The 19,653-nt window shown below is 38.8% G+C and overlaps 1 protein-coding gene across 1 annotated transcript in view; it reads left to right on the top strand.

The window, feature by feature from the left end:
- Pits (Protein interacting with Ttk69 and Sin3A) overlaps positions 1–6,661 on the top strand; it is a 21,198-nt gene extending 14,537 nt beyond the window's left edge. The window contains exons 2-5 of the mRNA XM_018538697.1: positions 4,302–4,453; positions 4,643–4,829; positions 5,052–5,299; positions 5,391–6,661. Of these exons, the coding sequence (XP_018394199.1) occupies positions 4,302–4,453; positions 4,643–4,829; positions 5,052–5,299; positions 5,391–5,531 (728 nt within the window). The 3' untranslated portion in view covers positions 5,532–6,661. The remainder of the gene's footprint in view (positions 1–4,301; positions 4,454–4,642; positions 4,830–5,051; positions 5,300–5,390) is intronic.
- Positions 6,662–19,653: the final 12,992 nt, after the last annotated feature.

The raw sequence follows: 19,653 nt of genomic DNA on the forward strand, positions 1-19,653 counted from the left end.
CCCCCCCCCCCCCCTCCTTCCTCGCCGACGGACCTCTTAACCCTTTGGAAAGAGATGCATTCGACGTTATTACGTGTACCCCGACGATCACCGAGGGCGCTTTACACATGAGACGTGTGTTGATACATTATAGGCTCCGCGCGTATATTTTAGCTCCGCCGTTAAAAATAGAACTTGACGGACGAGGATGACGTTTCGTGTTTGCAAAAAAACACAGGGCGTAGAGAGGGAAAAGAATCGCCGCTACGGGAACTCTCCTCGCTTCGGAATTATTATCGACATTTGAATAATTCGTCACGCGGTTGTAAAGTGGACTTTAAAATGCTGATTCTGTTTACTCGGGACTTAGTGTATTTTATGTATTTATAGATTATAGCATTGTATGTAATCATTATATGAATATCTATATGCGTGTCATATATACGTTGATGATATCGTTCCGTTTGTACTCTTCAATTAATCATATTAATTTTTTTCCGGGGTTACCGATACACGGTCGTTTCTATCAATGTTATAACTTTAGTTACACTGAGGGAAGTGTTTTGCACGAAACTTGCAAAATATTTTCATTTAATTAAAAAATAAGTTCATAAGTCACATATCATACGAAACATTTCTCTCAATATACTCTTCTAATTTTTTTTTCTAATTCTTAGATTTAGAAAAAAAATTGATAAAAAAACGATTTTGCTAAATTATCCAAAAATTTATGTAGATACAGATCTGAAAATTTTGGACTGTCTAAATAATTACATAACAATCTCAAGCCTGATGAGCGATGCAACAAGTTTTAACATTCTAGCAACCAGTTCGAGCGCCCTACATTATTTTGATGATTCAACAAAATTATTTTCAGATTTGTATCCAGCTGAATTTCTAGATACCTCAGTAAAACTGTCCTTTCCGTGTAAAGAGTTAGTTGAACCGGGAGATTAAAATTAAACCACATTGAGAGATAGAAACGGGCAATAATCGTGTCCGGCATTAACTTTCCCGCGACATTTCAGGGTCAATGCAAGCCACGTGCGTTTCGAAAGCACACGCGAACTTCGAATCTCGTAAACAATGTGACATCATCTACTTATAATATATCATACTTCGTCCCCAAATTTTGCTTAATTTTCCACAAATACAGGCAAATCATTTTTTTTTCCGCGATAACGTGCATTGTCCTCGATTCTCGACTAAAAAAAGACTCGATATCGGCGCCCAATAGAAACATAAATGCGGAATATCGTGTTTGAAAATTCGACTTATCCACATTTATCTAATCATTCATACGTATATAATCGTAAAGACCCCCAAGGTTCCGGGACGGTGGGCGCCGAAGTTTCGAAAGTTTCCGGATGGTCGGGGAGCATTTGGAATGTATCTCGTTGACGAAGTAACGAGCGTACGTGAGCGGAAACCCGTCGAGGTCCATCGCACGACGCGCGTACAAAGGCGTCGCGCCAAATGCGAGTAATTGAAGCAAGTATGTATTCCGCTCGCTCGCGGCGAATCGTGACTGCGATTAGAGAAGCACAGTGAATGCAACGAGACGTACGGACGCGTCTGATGATCGGAGTGAAGAAAAAGATGATCGTATATTATGTGCGCGGCGTCATATATCGTACGTTGTATTCTCGGAACAACCTGCTCCACTTAATCCTTCGAGTCGCGCTGACAATTCTTGGAAGATTTATCTCATCATACGTTAAATGGAATTGATAAAGGAAAAAAAAAAAAAAAAAACGGAAATTACAAATTTCCGCGTTGATGCGAAAGACTTGTCATTTTTCCATCGAGAGAGCTTTGTGTTGAATCAAATTAAAGAGTCAAGGTTCGTAGAAAACAGGAATGGAGAAAGGACTGGGTTGAATGGAAGAAGTGGCTTCGGTTAAATTGGGTGAAGCTGTGATATTTTGTATATTATAAGGCGCTGTGATCAAAAGTCTCCATAAATATATAAAAAATGGACAGATTTTTACCTTTGATAATTGATATTGTGAATCTAATAATCTAATTGGATTGAACAGTATTTTTATCAACGCGGAGAACATTGTTTATAAAAAAGTTATGCAACTTGCAGTATGCAATTACATGTTTCTTTTTTTTAAACACAACACACATTTGGTGTAAAGAAAACACTGTAAAATAGCAACTTTCATATAATGCTACAGCAAAATCTATCCTGTTGTGTCTGTGGAGACTTTTAAATAGCATCTTATAATTTACAAAACATCACATTTGCAGTTAATTTGATTAAAGCTGTACCTTTTCCATATGTAGTGCGGAAATTTCCTTTCTCTCGAGACGAGAAAGAAAATGTACTGACGTCCGTAATGACTATATTGCTTCGATTTCGTGGAAGTTCTGCTTTCGATTTTTTATTTGACGAGCACATATGAACGAGTATATGACAGACATTTTGTGACAATTTAGTACTATTAAAATGTTCAATTGCGATGTTTTTACCCGTAGATTACGGGGAGAGGCACGAGGGGTATACGTGTGGGGACTGTAATGTTGACAGAAATGATATGCTGTATGCGACATGATAAAGCGTAGTGGCTGAAAAAAAAGTAATCGGTCGGCGATACATAAAACATCGGGTAAACGATCGGCGCGTGTCGAAGGCCAATGACGATACGACGCAATACGGTAACGTGGCCCTGTCGTGATGATATGTCGCCGTTGTCGTGGTCGTTACTCGTTTATGCGACCTGTGTGTTAATCGCTTCGGCTGCTTCTTAAGTGACTCGTCGAGTAAACATTATCAAAATGCATCACCTCGTGACGACGTGCGAACAATCGTTGCGAATAAAGCCGACTTTTCGGCGTACATAATGATAAGCTCCTACGAAATCGAGTAACGATGCTGTCATCGATCAAAAATTTACATTGTTATACATACATCAGAGTTGATGAAAACGTTTATGTTGATTCTATATTGAGAAAAATCTGATAATGGCTACCAAATGTTGAATGAAACCATTTCCATCAAATATTCGATTAATAAAAAAGGAATTTTTGTGTTCCAAAATAGTTTAGCAAGTATTATATTACCAAACATAATGATGTAATCAACCATTTAGTAACACTTGTTAAATATTTAAGGGGGTAAAATTATTTTGGTTATATTAACTGAATATTTGATTAGAATTATTTATCTTAATATGATAGCTGTTATCAGATTGTGAGGCGAGATGACAATTCCATGAAGTTTTGATATTTACAGAATTATCTCCAAGCAATGGAAACTCCTTTGGATTTCTATTCAATTCTGTATCGGATAATTGATACTAGAGAATATTTTCAGGAACAGGCGTTTCTACTTAGAGAAGTCAAAGGTCAAATATATTTAACTTCATAACGACTAGAAGGTATTTTAACTCACTCTCTGAATCTCCTCACCGAGGCGCAGATCCACGTAGGATCTCTTGGAGATCTCGATTCAAGGTCTATCGAGCAAACTCGAGAAACGCCGTTACTGACGTAATCTAACGTGCGGATAACGATTTGCTCATATTCTCGCCTCGTAATCGTTTCGCTACCATTATCGGTATCGGCGAGAAAAACGACATTTATTTCTGCTCGCCAATGAAGTCATTGTGCTATAAAGGCGATTATTATAAGGGGGAAACATTCCGCGCAGATTGCACACGGCAAAAAGTGGACGTGGGCAAGGACAATCTCAACTCACGATAAATTACGATCGCTCGTCGTGTCACGCCACGTATCGATCACTCGCCCTTCACCCTCGGAGAAATCCCTGACAAGCTCGCTCCCGTGTCATTCATTCTTCTTTGATTCAGAAGCTCGTATTTTGATTTAACAAAAAAAAAAAAAGAGAAAAAACCACCGATATAATATGTACGAAAAAAAACCGCGTTCAACAATTAGATAACGTGTGTTTTAATTCGATGATTGCTTCACTGTTCATTCATTCCATTCTATTTTTTTCTACTCGGTCTTTATTTTGTCTTATTAAAGACAATTCTAAAAAAAAAAGGCGCCTGAATAATACGATCGTAATTTGAAAGAAAAAAAATGATATATATGTTTGAGAAAAAAATGGAAAAGAAGCAAAGTAAACAAATAGAAGATGGAACGCAAAAAATAAAACTGCATAATTTTTATTTATTGCACTTCATAATTATTGCGTCTTTTTTGAGTGAACTCGTGAATGTTGTGTGAATGTATTCGCTTCGAAAAGTTCCCAGGGCTCGATATTTAGAATATGGTTGTTTGTTAAGATATATAATATGTATAATATATAAAAGAGCATGCATTTGACGGTATATAATATACATTTTCAGGTGCATACGTTGGGCCATCCATACCGTTGGCACCTGCCAATGTCGCGGCCAACGGTGGAGGATCGCCTCTTCGTCCAAGAACGAGTCCTCCACCACCGCCACCTCCTAGCCAGGAAGGCGCCAACGATAATTCACAATCGAATCATCATCAGGTACGCACGAGATACATGTTAATTATCTAACAGCTTCAGCCAGCCAACCCATTTATGAGCGACGATCCATATTTATCCGCGCACAATCAACGTTTCTGCGCGCCTTCTGGCCTGCTGAACTCCCACGCAAATCCATTATAAGCTTGTAATCCTAGAATGCCAGCTGACGGGTGACACTTCTTCTTTCAGGGCACAGCGAATGGTCCGTCACCAATGGCCGCTCTGATGTCAGTCGCTGACAATCTAACATCGCCTGAGCCGGTACCACAGCCGCCGAACAATCCCAGTCCTACCAGCAGAAGTCCGCCGACTACGGCCACGAACGCTCAGCAACGCAGTGCTTCTAGAGGTTCTCAGCACAGTCCAAACAGTTCAGGTAATTTTAGTGTAGTATTCTATTTATATCTTCATACATTTTATCTATTATCTTGATACAATCAAATTTACACGAATTATATTTGTATCTTATCAGGCTCTTGACGAATCATATGATGTATAATATAAAAATAATTCTTTTAATGTTAGAATCAAGCTTTTTGTAAGATTAAAATGCAACAAGGGATATCAAATAACGATTGCGAAAAAATTGTATTTAAAGGTTCATCGGGTAGACGGTCCAGTAGTTCAAGGCAGGTGTCATCCACGACCGTGACGACATCTTCTGAGGGCGCGGCTGCTCAACCGACTACCGGTGCCGAAACGGTCCCCGCACCGACTCTCAAATGTACTCTGTGCCAGGAACGCCTGGAAGACACGCACTTCGTGCAGTGTCCTAGCGTACCGCATCACAAGTTCTGCTTCCCATGCAGTCGAGACAGCATAAAGAGACAGGGTGCCGGTTCAGAGGTGAGTATCTGTGGATATTGCACTTTGATGCCTTTCCCAAATATTCCACCAACAATTCTCATCGATGTCCTTTCTTGTTTTTTTGTTTCAGGTTTATTGTCCAAGTGGTGAGAAGTGCCCGCTGGCGAACAGTCAGGTACCGTGGGCCTTCATGCAGGGTGAGATAGCTACCATATTGGGCGAGGATTCTTCAGGCACTGGGCTGAAAGTCAAGAAGGAAAGAGAATCTTAAAGACCCTCTTTCAATGTCGAATCAGGGCTCAAATTTTCTGTTCCTCTTCGTACGTAGAGGGGCTGTTATATGGTTGGAACCGTGAAGGGTTTCACCGCAAGCTTTTGGTAACGGTGATAAAGACTCGTTGGCGACACACGGAAAAGCCAACGAACGATTCGAGCCAAAGACGTTGTCTGGTGCGATGCGGATTCTTACGAAGTTGTTAATGTCAGGGGAAATACTATACGGGAGGGGAGGGGAAACGAAAGAAAGGATGGGTAAGGTTGGGGGGGGGAGGGAAAGTGGACGATTTGATTTTATTCGAAACCGCTAGTTGATGACGCGTTTTGGTAATGTGATCGGTCTCGTACGGCATTTTATCTTTTGCGACCGGTTTTGAGAAGAAGTCTTTGGCAACTCGCATATTGGCGGTCGATAGTTCTGCTGCACACATGTACATATGAATTTCGTAGAGATCGGTTGAATCAACACGACGGAAGCAGCGTATTATTTTTCGCGGATTAGAGGAGCAGTGCGCGACGTTGGGATCGCGACGATGATGCTGATGATAATTTGTTGCCCGGTTGGGTTTGTACTTAGGCTCGATATGCCTTTCTTCATTGTCTCTTGTATCGCGAGCATAATTGCTCGCGTTATTTTACACACACTTAGACACACACAGACATTACAGACATATACAGACGTACACAGAAACTTACACACAGACAATTATATACTGAACCGCATACACAACAACACATTTCACGCACACTTCGAAACGGAAACTTGACTTAGTATTGCGAAACGCACGCGACCGCAATGTACTTTTATTTTTTTTTTCGCGCGCGTCCAATCGGATGATTCGTGAATTCAATCAGGAGACACGGTCGTGTCTCAGCGCTAAGAGGAAGTGTAGCGATAGCGCGAGACCATTACCGTGTCTCTTTATTAATGACTAACGCGAGAGACAAGTATTGTCTCCGCGGCTATCGCCGCCCCCTTTTTCTATTCTTTCGTTTGTATACTCTTTCTACCTATACTCTTCACTCGTTGTATTATATAACAAACATACGGCGAACACATATTCGGACCCAGCGCACGGGTTTTCTGTACATTATGTATATGTGTACATACCTACATTATTAATATAAAGCGTATAACTAAAAGAATTTTTAATGTTTTTTAAGTGTACAAAAATCTATATTCGTTTTTGCGTTTTGTCTTATTAAATTATTATTATCCTCTCTGTCTCTCTCTCTGTTTCTTTCTCTTTTATTTCTTTTTCCTTTATTTTCGCGAACGAAATATGTCGTTATCTCTCCGAAAGACGCTTTTTTGACGCGTAGAGACACACGACGTCTGTCCTTATTTGTTTTCGGTTTCTCGCTCGCGATGATACACGCCGTTAAGTTTTACTCGCGCTTTTTACAATCTCGCTCGTCCGGTCTTCGGGGGGAAAATAACAAGAAAAAAAAAAAGTAGAAGAGTCACGTGAGATACGTGAGCACATCGCGCCATCCAATCACTCCGCGAAGCGGATTATGTAATATGATAATATGTCCGACTGTACAACGTCCACTTTCGCCTTTAGTTTATGCGCTAGACCTTAAGTCGAGGGCCTTTTGGTTTTTCATTTTCACCGATGAAAAAGGCACGCCCGTCAAAATAGGAACCACATACTCGCTATGTCTAAACGATAAAAAAAAAAAAGAGTGAAGGGGAAAAAAGGCAGGCAGAGGCACTCGCTGGACGCGCCCGAGGGGGATCTTCTTCCGTGCTACGGTCAAGCAATTTCTCGCGAAAAGGGGTATCCCCTTTTTCTTGGGCGCGCGCGCGCGGGCGGCTCCTTTTGTATATATTTGTACAAAACAGATCGGCACACACACACACACACACACACACATACATAAGCGAAAGGGGAGCGGTTGTCGGAAGTTGTCGCAGGATAAAGCACTCGGAAAAATAGAAGATTAAAAAAAGAGAGACTACACTTATATCGTGCTGCGGATGGATTTTGCCGAGATATCCTTCGTCTCCTTGTCGACAGCATGCTCCCTCGTTTTAACGACGACGGATGATACTTCGAAGCTCATTTCGGACGTCCTCCGTTTAAAGTGCGTTTAAACTTGTAATGTTTTTTTACGTCACATCACGTATCACAAAGTTATCAATAAGATGATACATCGAGATGTTATGATCGCATTCGTCGCGGTCGTAATTAAAACTGACAAGTAAAAAGTAAATATATGATCGAGAGTGACACGAACGCAGGAGTGAAGCAAGTATTATATCATAGATTGTTAAATATATTTTATTTTTTTCTATGTCGATTTTAATGTCAAGAGTTAGATATAAAATATATTAACATATACTCTCTAAAAACTTTTAGAATAAATCTCTGAAGAACGAAATTTCATTCTTAAAAATTGAATGTTGAGCACACTCTGTCTCAAGATTTTCCTCGCGGATTACGATCTTTTTGACAATACGAGCTAACGTTACAAGTTTAGACGCGTTTTAGCGTCGTGAAAAAGCCACCGACGGCGACGAACTAGACATCAAGGGAAGCGCTCAATAGTAATACTTCTCACAACTGTAACGCGGCACTCGCCATTGAGTTACGGTCCAAGAAATAACTCTTCTTCGGAGACAACTCCTGGCCGAGATTCAGTGGTGACAGCTCGCGACATCTTCCTTACGCATGATATCTGTTTTCTCGCTCGCGCGGCCCGCGAGCTCGCGCTCTCCTTTTAAAACATATTAAAACTGTAAATCCTTGTACCGGAAAAAACGAGAGATTCTCTCTCGATGACGAGGGCTTGATCGTCGCGTGTCATATCATCCTCTGTGTCCGATTGCGTCACACTTTCCGTATATTTGTATTGTATTTTTCTTTCTGTCTCTATTTTCGATCTCCATCAAGATAATTCCGCAGGAGGATCTCTGAACACTGACAAGAGTCTGGTAATAGCTACTAAATGTTGAAAGAAATAATTTCAATCAGATATTCAGCTAATATAATCAAAAGTAATTTTACTTTCCTAAATATTTAATAAGTATTATCAAATACTAATATTTATCATTATAATTAATACTTATTCTCTAAAATTATTAAAGTAAACTTTACTCTGAATAGAAAAGAATATTAAATTTATTAATTTAAGAAAATAAAAATTTCTTTTATTATTATAATTTATGAAAATAAAAAATACTTTTAATTATATTTATTAATAGAATATTTCACTCAATATTTGATAGCTATTACTAGACTTTTTTCAGTGAATTATCTTGTTTCATGCTCGATCAGGATTTTGTTTCTCGAGATAGATTGTTGTGTAAAACTCTGCGATACAAATTAATTGTTATCTTCCATCTATCTCTATTGCTATCGTTACTGTCATTATCGTAATCGGATGACCGAGGATGAGCGGAATTAGGGTGCGCAGGAAATAACGGTGTGTGGAGTGTTAAGATGATGCTCGGGATTACAATCGAAATGATCCCGAAGTGAATACGAGCTTTTACAACTCGCTCATTTTCCATTCGAGTGTCCATTATTGACGACGATCGAGCCGCCTAAAATCGCCAATCTCGGCTTTTCTCTCTTCGATGAAGCGCGCACGAAGAGACGCGCGATAGTCCTTCCCTGATCGAAAGCGAAAGAAACGAGGAACATTCTCGCTTGTATCGTAATTCGTTTCGTTTGTCTCCTATCGTCCTTCTTTCTGTTTATTTTCCTTTTTTTCCTTCCTTCTTGAACGATTCTCGTATAGCTAACGCAAATACACAAAGTCGAAGAGATATGACGAAACAATATGTCGAATAGCAATTGTAGTAGTGGATAATGAAAATTTTCTAGTATACCATACCTCGAGGAACGCGTAACATTGTACTGTTTATCGTATGTATGCAACAAGCAAAAACAAAATATATGTGTTGATGTGAATAAATGTGTTTCTTTTACTTCCGCAACCACCACCTCCTTCGCACGAACTTCCGCCGTCAAACTCACAACGTACCTATTCGTTTGCGTATTAATAGATACAGAAATTTGTTGTCAAGAAGGTCGTTGGCTTGCCACAAGCGAAAAAAAATTGTTTTTTCTAGTTAAAGAAAAGATAAAGTATTTATTTTAATAATATTAAATAATTAAAGAAAAGATAAAATATTAAATTAAAAAAAAAGTATTTTTAAATACAAGGTAGACTTGGATAAGATAGCTGGGGAAGATAACCACAGACCTTTAGAATGACTAAGAGTACAAAAATGTTCTATTTATTTCAATTATTATATTAAAGAAATTACAGCCTATGGCCATCATTTTCGTGTGGCCATAATACCCTAATTTATCTTATAAATCATAAAATATTTTATTTAAAATTATATTAACACAAAAGAATAATTGAATCTATAGGTTTTTATTATATATTTAGGAGTTTTTAAATTAAAAAGTATTTTGGAATATCAACATGAATCCGTCAGTGTTTTGCGAGAACTGTTCGATAACAGTGAAACGAAATTTGACAGTAAAAGTTTATACGAACATGATACACATGTGTTATGTCCTCCTTTATTTTTCATGCTTTTAATATGTCGTCGAACATGACAAATGCGCAAATTAACCGTGACATGTCAATTTTCGTCACGTTTTTATTTAGTCGCAGCTTTAGCCTTTCATTTTCTAAGATTAAACGGTAGCGTGCCTCTCGTAGTTAATATTTACGGTTTAAATTCAAAGGTTGCTATGAAAAGGATCGATTTGGTAAAACGAGACGAAATTTAGATATTATTTGATCACCTTAAATGCTCATTTCCGTTCATTTCTACCAATGTAGGTTAACTTTAATCATTTCAATTTGCACTTTATCTTTTGTTAATTCTTAGAATTATACTGAGAGAAAATTGTGTTAAATTTTAATAAATATTTAAATATCAGTCGAATATTTATTGATATAAGGTCCATTAATTTGATTTAACTATTACATTTTTTTAGTTAGTAAATATTTATTTTCCGTAAATAAATGTTATTAGTACTATTCAAACAATTATTTAATACATTTTCTTTCAATGTAGAAAAAAAATTAAAAGTTAATTAAATCGAGATTAATTACATTTGCAGAAACGGATATTACACATAGACCTCAGCAATTATATTTTTATTCCTCAGAGTATTGTGAGAATCCGTCTTATATATCGTATGTCATATACAGGGTGTTCGTAAAAACCATAATGTTTAAGGATAGATTCCTAAGATCATTCTGAACAAAAATGTTAAGGCTACAGCAATTCTTGAATTGTAAGCATTTCAGATTGATGAATCGCCTAAAGTTTACGCGTTTAAGTGTGGTTGGTATTTTGCGTTGTACCATAAATGAGAGCGTGAACTTCAAGATGGTGTACGATTCGTTAACTTCAAAAGCTTTTAATTTAAAACCTATTATATATTATTAAATATAAAAACTACTATATATATAGAGCAATATAACTTTTATATAATATCTCTATTATAACAGTTATACATATATATAATATATGGTCTCGACATTTTGGTATAAGGAGTTTCGTTTCAAAGTGATGTCAGGAATTTACCCTTAACCGCGTTGTTATGGTCTTTACGGGACACACTATGTATACGCCGGAAAATGTATACAGCGACCTTAAGTCCGAACGTTTTGCCCGGGGTCCGCAGTCGAGGGGAGGGCGACGAGTCCTCCCGAACCATGAAAATCAATGCCAATATTCAGCTGGGTGGGATGAAGGAAGGAGAGCGGAACGAGGAACGCAACGTAGCGGAATATTGATCTGTGCACGTTCCAGACGGCTCGGAAGGCACCATCTCCCCGCGCTGTTGTATATAGCGTTGCGCGATGACTCCGCGCGCTTAAAGCGGATGAGGAGTAAATTATTCAACCTGCCCTGTGATATATGCGACGAATGGACCGGGTAAATAAAATCGATCTTCCCCAGATAGTACTATACATATATTATTATGTGAAACGTGGCTCCCGAATCGTCTCTGCGAAATTAGATTAATCCATCGGAACCGGAAATGTAATTTTCCCGCTGCAGACATTGATTAAAAATGAAAAGGAGGGAAAATTTCCGAAAAATTTCATGCTCGTGAAAAATCGTGACAGCAATGCTATAAAGATAATGACGACCGAAATATCTCGAATATGTAATGTTTTAGATACGTAAAGAATAAAGATATGTAAAGAATATATATGTCCATCAATCTAATTTATATATAAAAAAAAAAGGAAAAAGAGAAAAATTCTCTCTTTTTATTTCTCTTTTTCACGCGAAATTCGCAAAATGGAGGAGCAGTTTTTCTCCTGGACGCACGCGGGCTTCTCGCGCCCGAGCTATCTTTCGCCTTTAAGGGTCAACATTCTCGACCATAACCGTATGAAGACCGTTATTATGCGATAGCTCGCCGTAACAGGGTGACGAAAGCCGCGCGCGATAACGCATCGCGTAAATTACAGCCGCGGTGACTAACGCGAGCCGGCGACGATCACGCCTTTGCGATCGTGAGCCAGATAAAATTACGAGATATCGGAAGCCACCTCCCGCCACCCCGTCCTGCAAACAAACTGCGCTCCGCGTGCACGCTAATCGCCATGACTTTGAAGATTAGATGCGCGTGCTCCGAAATGCACTAAATGGTTTCAGACCACGTATTAGAATTTAGAGGTCGTGGCAGTTGACTCGAATTTGATCGTAAATATTCTAGACGACAATTTCGAAATGACAAAATGTATACATCTATGAATCAAATATATTACATTTGTAAATGTTAGATTGGTTTTATTTTGCTCTCTCGAGAATCTCTGAATTTTTTCCATTTAATTTCTTGCTAAATTGTACAACATGCGCTCAATAACATTATTATTATTATTATTATTAATTTGATTTAGTTTTTTGTCTTTTAATGTTTATTTTTAACAAAATTTATATACACACGCGTTTACTGAGTAATCAATTCTTATATAGGCATTATTTATATTTAATCTCGATATAATTGGGTCACTTCTCTCAGTCTGCAATTTAAAAACACACGATTGTTTTATTTTCCATTAAATTTTCTTATGAACCTTTAGATTTTGCAAGCAACGCGAAGAATTTTCCATCTCTATAGGGTCACAAATGGACATAGAAAATTCTTTGCTACATCGAAAAATCAATCCGTAAAAAAATGAAATCCAAAATAAAACAGTCATATAAGCTTTTACAAATAGAAAAGCTGAGGTGAATTGATCCAATTACGTTAAAATTCTCGAGAGAACGAGCTAAAATCAACATTTAATAATTATAATTCATTTAATTCATAAATGTATATTTTATCGTTTCGAAATTATTCTCCAGGACTTTTATGACCGTGTAAGAAATCAACCGTATTTCTAAGCGAATGAATTTCTCGCCTCACACGGTCGGTGACCGTTCGTGGAACGCGAAAAGACGCGAAATCGGCGCAGTCGAACGTCGGTCCATCGTCTTTAAAGGATGTCGTACATTACGTACCTTTGACGTACTGTTATTGATTCGCGCGCGCGCGAGCGAGCGTTAAAGCGGCCGAGGGCTTCTCGGGAGTACAACGCGTGTACAAGAGAGGATCGTTGACGTCATCCGACGTCCGACCGCATCCATCGGCCTTTTGCTAAATTAGTGTCCTTGCCGAGCGCCAGCCGAGACGCATCTTGCTTTGTTGTGGCGCAGCACGCCCCGCGTGACATTTCCTTTGAAAAAATGCCAACGCGATTTTCCCCGTGGACGCGCGTCCATCGAGGGAGGTTCGGTGGGCGCATCTCGCGCGATGACGCATAGGGTCGATCGGGAGAGAGTGTCAAGACGCGAGGAACGGTCATCCGTGTGTTAACGCGCGTGTTTCACGCGAGAGTTAGTCGCGCAGCAAAAAGCGCCGGCGTGTTATTCACAGGTCAAACGCTATACGAGCGAGCGGGGTCGGCCGGGATGTTATCCTTTTTTCCTCCTTTTTATGGATTCTTCGCGAAATTCCCTATTTATATAATGTCGAAGTGATTTTTAAGTGCGAACAAAATCGAGGGACGACAATCGACGTCGAGCGCGCGGTGAATTGCGAGTAATCTAACAGCCGGTTTCGACGACGAAAGTGCTCGCGGGTTGACTTTCAACGCGTAAATTTGGAACCTCCCCTTTAAGGATCGATACTGTTGTCTATAGAAGCGACGATGCACCCGGCCGGGATCGCGCAAGGTTCGACGACGTATAGCTGAACGTAGCGCGGGAACTGCTTGATTTCCAATTGTAGTCGGGAAAGAGCTGGAACGAACGGGAGGGCGACCACCCCCACATCAAAGAGAGAGAGAGAGAGAGAGAGAGAGCGAGAGTCAGAGTGAAAAAGAGAAAGAGGAAGAGAGAGAGAGAGTGCTTTATTATCGTCGGTCCTTGAACCCGCCTTTATGGCTCGGACGTAACACCAACGTCGTTTCATTCTCTCGGTTTCCCTATCCGAGTTACGTTTTCAATTGACACCGATAGTCAAGGAAACAGTAATTTACGTGCTTAGCTTGTACACTTAATTCATGTTTACCTTGTGTTTTTATATATTTATTTAAATAAAATTATATCTCCCTATAATTTTAGAACTATATAGCAGTGCGAGTCTCACAAATGTAAAAAGTATCACATAATTAATCATTTTTTATTTATAATAGATAATGTATAATAATTGTTCTGGATCATATAAAAATCTAAAAAAATCCTATACCTGTCAAAACTTTAACATCGAGACTTTGTTGGCAGATATTAATCTATAAAAAATACAATTCGACTTCTATGATGGTAAATACTCGTTAAAGCTTTGACAAGTATACCAGAATTTTTTTTTATTTCAGATTTTCATATAAACCAGATCAATAAAAAACATTATTGTTTCCCGAAGACTCCTATTACTGACGGAATTAGAATTCCATGTTGTGAGCGGAGGATTCATATTATTTATATACTAATATGTTGTCTATATTATAATTAATAATATAAATATATAATTGAGTAGAGTGTCATAAATATATATAATATTTTTTTTAATGTCACGTTTAATCTTTGTTGTCATGTTGACAGTAATCGTTTATAATTGCATGTGCAGTGTGTGATTGACGATTCCTTTTTTAAACGCTCATCAATATCGTCTATCTATTATAATTGGGGTTGAACGTCACACACGTGTAAAATCCAAGGACACTTCATCGTGCTTACCAATTGATGCATATTTTAAAGCATACGCTGGAGGACAATGTTGAGCCGCTATACATGCGGATATTTAGTCATTAATGTTTCATTGTACGACATGCGACACATTATTGTCTGTCGCATGAGAAAGAACAGCCGCATTATTTTTTCGCACCCTCGCTAACGCGACACGTGGTCGGAACGGGATAATAACTCCAATTATTTACATCCCGCTTGTACGGGAACTTTCTTGGTACTTTCTGCAAAAGTTATCAAGCTTAACTGCAGCTTGTTACATTTAAATAATTAATATGATATTATAAGTACAATAATTGTCACGTATCCACATTTTCCTGAAAACATTGCGTTATAACAATTGTTTTTTATTTTATCATTCTTCTACGATACAAACTTCAGTCGCGCAAAATATTATATTTCTTGCAAAATTTGCCAAGTTCACCTTCGGTTTGTTACTTTTAAATAATTAACGCGATAGGCATCTAGTAATTACCACATTCCTGTACACGTTTGCGTTTTGATAATTGTTCTTTAGCTTATCATTCGTTTACGACACAAACTTTTGTTGCGTAAACACTAAATTTTTTTGTAAAAGTTACTGTCAAGCTCGCCTTCAGTTTGCTGCATTAATATGAAAATTAATATGATAGATATCTAATAATTATCACACGAATTCACTTTTTTTTTTTTCAAGATTGCATTGACTATCTTTTTTCATTTTTCATCATTCTTCTACGATTCAAATTTTATTCATGTAAATAAAGTATTAATAATAATAACATGATGATGATGTAGAAAAAAATATTGTTTTAGACGAATATTTTTTTCTTGTTACAGGGAAAATTCGAGTTCTCCGGAAACTTGCAACGACGAAGTTTGTTCCACGACGTCTCCAGGGGAGATGACTTCCGTTCGCACGTGTTATTGCAAACACGAGGAGAATGTAGCGCGCAAGAAGGATAATGATATCAGAATACACAATGCGAATCGACATCCTGTAACTGTCGTATCTAAAAAATCGATAGTCACGAAAGCAACTTGTGGAAGCGGCAGAGAATCTTGTAAACGCGCGAGACCCGTTATTAATGAAAGAACTGTAATGAATATTCACAATCTTATTTATCCAACGTTTAATCATTCTATATACATTTTCTAATACAAATTTTCCGTTGCAGCTTGATACGCATCGATCGGTAGAAGTGCATCCTTCCAATCCCATCTTAAGTCCCGAAACATCTACTGCACTTGAAAATGCCGAGAAGATTATTAACAATGCAAAGATACAACTCATGGAAGTCTGCGCAACGTCGAGTTTCGATTCCGCACGACGGCATAAAAATACGTGAGTAGAAAGAAAAACATAATTTTTACAAAATACTCCACCTCTTTTATTTAGAAGTTACAATCGAGTCTCTTGTTTTGCAATTGCGATTTTCCTTATACAATTTGTTATATACAAGTTTATGTCGCTGTCAATGTTTGAAAACATTAATTTTAAAAGTTATTCGTTAATTTCAACTTAAATTATATATGAAGGAACGATTTTACTCAAATGTCTAAAAATTTAGATAAGTCTGAGAATAATTTGATTGGACTATTAAAATAATTGTGGAGGACTCAAACTAGTTGCTAGAATGCTCAAAACTTTTTGCAATATTGTTTGTCATATGCTCGAGTTTTCCTCCATAATTATATTTTAATAGTCCAAAACACAATCATTTTTTAATCTGTACCTATCTATTTAAATTTTTTTAGATACTTCAACAAAATCATTCTTTTTGTGTATATACATACATTGTCCACAATGTTTAAATCGTATTTCGTTTAAACTTGCTGATTAATTGATATTACAGAAGAAATTAACAAAAACCATTATGCTTTAAAATACTTAAAAATTGGAAATACTTAAGAATCAAGGACTCAGACTAAAAAAATTTTGTCCGGATAACAGTCCGAGACTGTAAATCCAACTTTTGGTTCCTTTTACTGTAACGGTTACTGGAACCATTTGGTTCTTATTTAATATACATCATTTATGTGCATTCAGATATTCAGACGAGCCGCCGTTGGACGACGAGATGGAAGAGCGACTGTACGTTCGCGAGCTGGTGACCTCCAAGTTTCAGGATGCATGCTCTTTGAGATTATCGGAGGCGAACGGCAAGGCGAGCGCACGTTCGGAGAAACGTGATTTTCCTCGTGTCACCGTTCGCAAGGTCGATTTGTCGGCGCCGAAATTTCGGATGTCGCGACGACGACGTGCCGACTGGTCATCTCTTGGATACGGAAACGACAATCAGTCTCGTGGACGTGCGTCGCCTGCCCGAGTGCCGTCGAAGGACTCGATCAGTAACGTGAACGAGACGACAGTACGCGACGATTGTGCTCGCGATCGTCGGCGAATGCTGTCTGCACGAGGAAACGAGTGCGAAATCCAAATAGGACCATCGGTGCACATCGTCAATCGGGAATTGGTCAAACAGAACTTGGAAGACGTGCATATCTCACCGGAGTCATCTCAGGCGCAAAACCGCGCGAATACGGCCACTTATATCCTATCCCATGATGTTATCCAAACAGTAAAAGAGATTTTGTATTTGTATTAAAATTGGTCTACTCAAGTTCTTTTTTGTTGAATTTTTAACATAAATTTATTGGAACTTGTTAATTTAACGTATTAGAAAAATATTAATTTTAATAAAGAGATATTTAATAACATTTGATCTTATGTTCAGAGCTAGTCAAATACAATATTTTAATACAATTGAATTTTATATTTTAGTATTTCAAATACTAAGATTAACAATCAATTTTATTATTTGAATTACAAAAAACTTTTAATTTTTCGATTTGAAATACAAAATACAATTATATTACAAATATTGTATGTATGTATTTAAAATAGAAGTATTTAAAAACGCTCTCAGCTCTGCTTGTATTAAATTAACTAAGTAAAATTTGAGTGGACCGTTTGAGACATGCGAAATGTGTTAAATTTAACACAAATTTTTTAACTGTGCAGAACGCGGATAATAGAACGAACGATCCAGAAGCATCAGGGACACCGAGAACACGACGTGTGAGATTGGACACTTTACAACGAAAATCGATTGAGAAGCCGATTACCGAAGTTGTGACCGAAGCGGTATTAACTTCTGCGGACAAGTTGGAAAAAGAATTTGAAGGTGTCAGAAATTCTGATGCTGGACGAGTTGTCGAACGAATTCAATCCCCGAAAGTTCAAAGTTATAGACAAGAGAAAAAGGATCCCGACTCTCAGGAAAGGATACCCGAACGTTTAAAAAACACGGCGAGTCAAGGAGCGACTAAGTTCGCGGTAATTGAAACTCCGGAGACTGATAAGAATGACAAATTGCACGAAGCGAGGAACGAGAATCACGAGGAAATTCTTTTTTTATCTTCCTCCGCCGGCGGTAATACGCACATCCGTTGTGCGGAGGATGACAGAGTATTCTATAAGAGGAGTTCTGACCGTCAGCGAAACGTCGAAAACATTGTAGACAAGATTCAAGTGGAGGAAAACCGAAGCGATCGATCAAAGCCGTCGCTTATCGACGACACCTCAAGGATAGCGGGTTTTCCTCGGCAGTGCGAAAATATCGCTTTGCGCTGTCGAGAGGCGGAAAATCCGAGATCTCACCGGACCGTTGATAGACACTTTTCGCACGCGTTTAATAGTCATAACGGACAAGATGGGCTGCACGTCACTGCTGAAGACGTACAACGTCAATCTTTCGCCTCGGGCTGTATGGACGTTTTCCGAGAAAAAAATTTTGCGGAGGACAGTTTGGATGACATCGACCTGTACCGACCGTGTCTTGACGACTTGGATTCAATCCTGTATTCCAATGACAAAAAGATCGAACGTGTCGCTCGAGTGACCAGAAATATTTCGGAATTACTATCAGGCTCCAAATTTGCGATATACAAGCTGGATGAAGACGAACGAGTGCCTCAAGACGCGGTGAAATTTTGTCGGAACTCGTTGAACGAAGCGTTGAACGAGGCTCGATCGTCGCTTTTGGAGACTGAATTGAGAAACGAGGACCTAACCATCTCAAAAGTACATCGAACCGACGATCTGCAGATAGCAAACGCGGCGGAATCGAAATTGTCGGCTTTTACGAGGGAAAATGGTTCTTGCAGTAATTACTCGAAGAACTCCGTCGAATCTAGCGTGTTTCCTGCGTCAGATGCGAATGACAGTTCTAGAATATCTCGCGACAGCGATAAAACTGAACGATCGGCGGCCAAAATGTGCTTATCAGAATCGTCGATGGACAGATCGGATATCATGACATTTTCCAACCTGGTACCAACGTTATCCAGCACCCACACGGAAACGCAAGCTCCGTGTCGTCATCAGAAGAAGAAAATTACCCAAGATGATCGTTACGAAGTCACGTCTGCGAGGAAATTCTCGGAGCGCAAGATCAGTCGTTCTAAAAAGGAATACACCGATGACCGAATTTTCACGCGGATTTTCCAGAAGGACACGTCCCATGCGGCAGACCGGTTCCTCGCCTACATCCTGCAAGACGAAAAACAAAGCATCGAAGGGAAGATCGCGAGCGCCTTGAAGGAATCGGCGATAACACCTGCAGCGGTACAGAAGCTCCTGGATCATTTGCGTGAGGCCGAATCGATCCGCGATGCGCGTCAGTCGGAAACCTTGGACCTGCTGAGAAACATTCTGATTAACGTGAAAAGTCAGTCCGATCAAGAAAACGCGAACAAAGAATCGTTCTTTCAAAACGTTCCCGATTCGTCGGCTCGAAGTAATGCTCCACCGACCGAAATTGATAAGTCGCGAGAGCAAAGCTCGCAACAAGCGTCAGCGAAAATCGATGGGAGTGAAATTGAACGAAATTTTGCCAAAAATTCCTAC

The sequence above is a fragment of the Cyphomyrmex costatus genome, unplaced genomic scaffold, assembly GCF_001594065.2.
Source record: "Cyphomyrmex costatus isolate MS0001 unplaced genomic scaffold, Ccosl1.0 scaffold1017, whole genome shotgun sequence".
Taxonomy (NCBI): domain Eukaryota; kingdom Metazoa; phylum Arthropoda; class Insecta; order Hymenoptera; family Formicidae; genus Cyphomyrmex; species Cyphomyrmex costatus.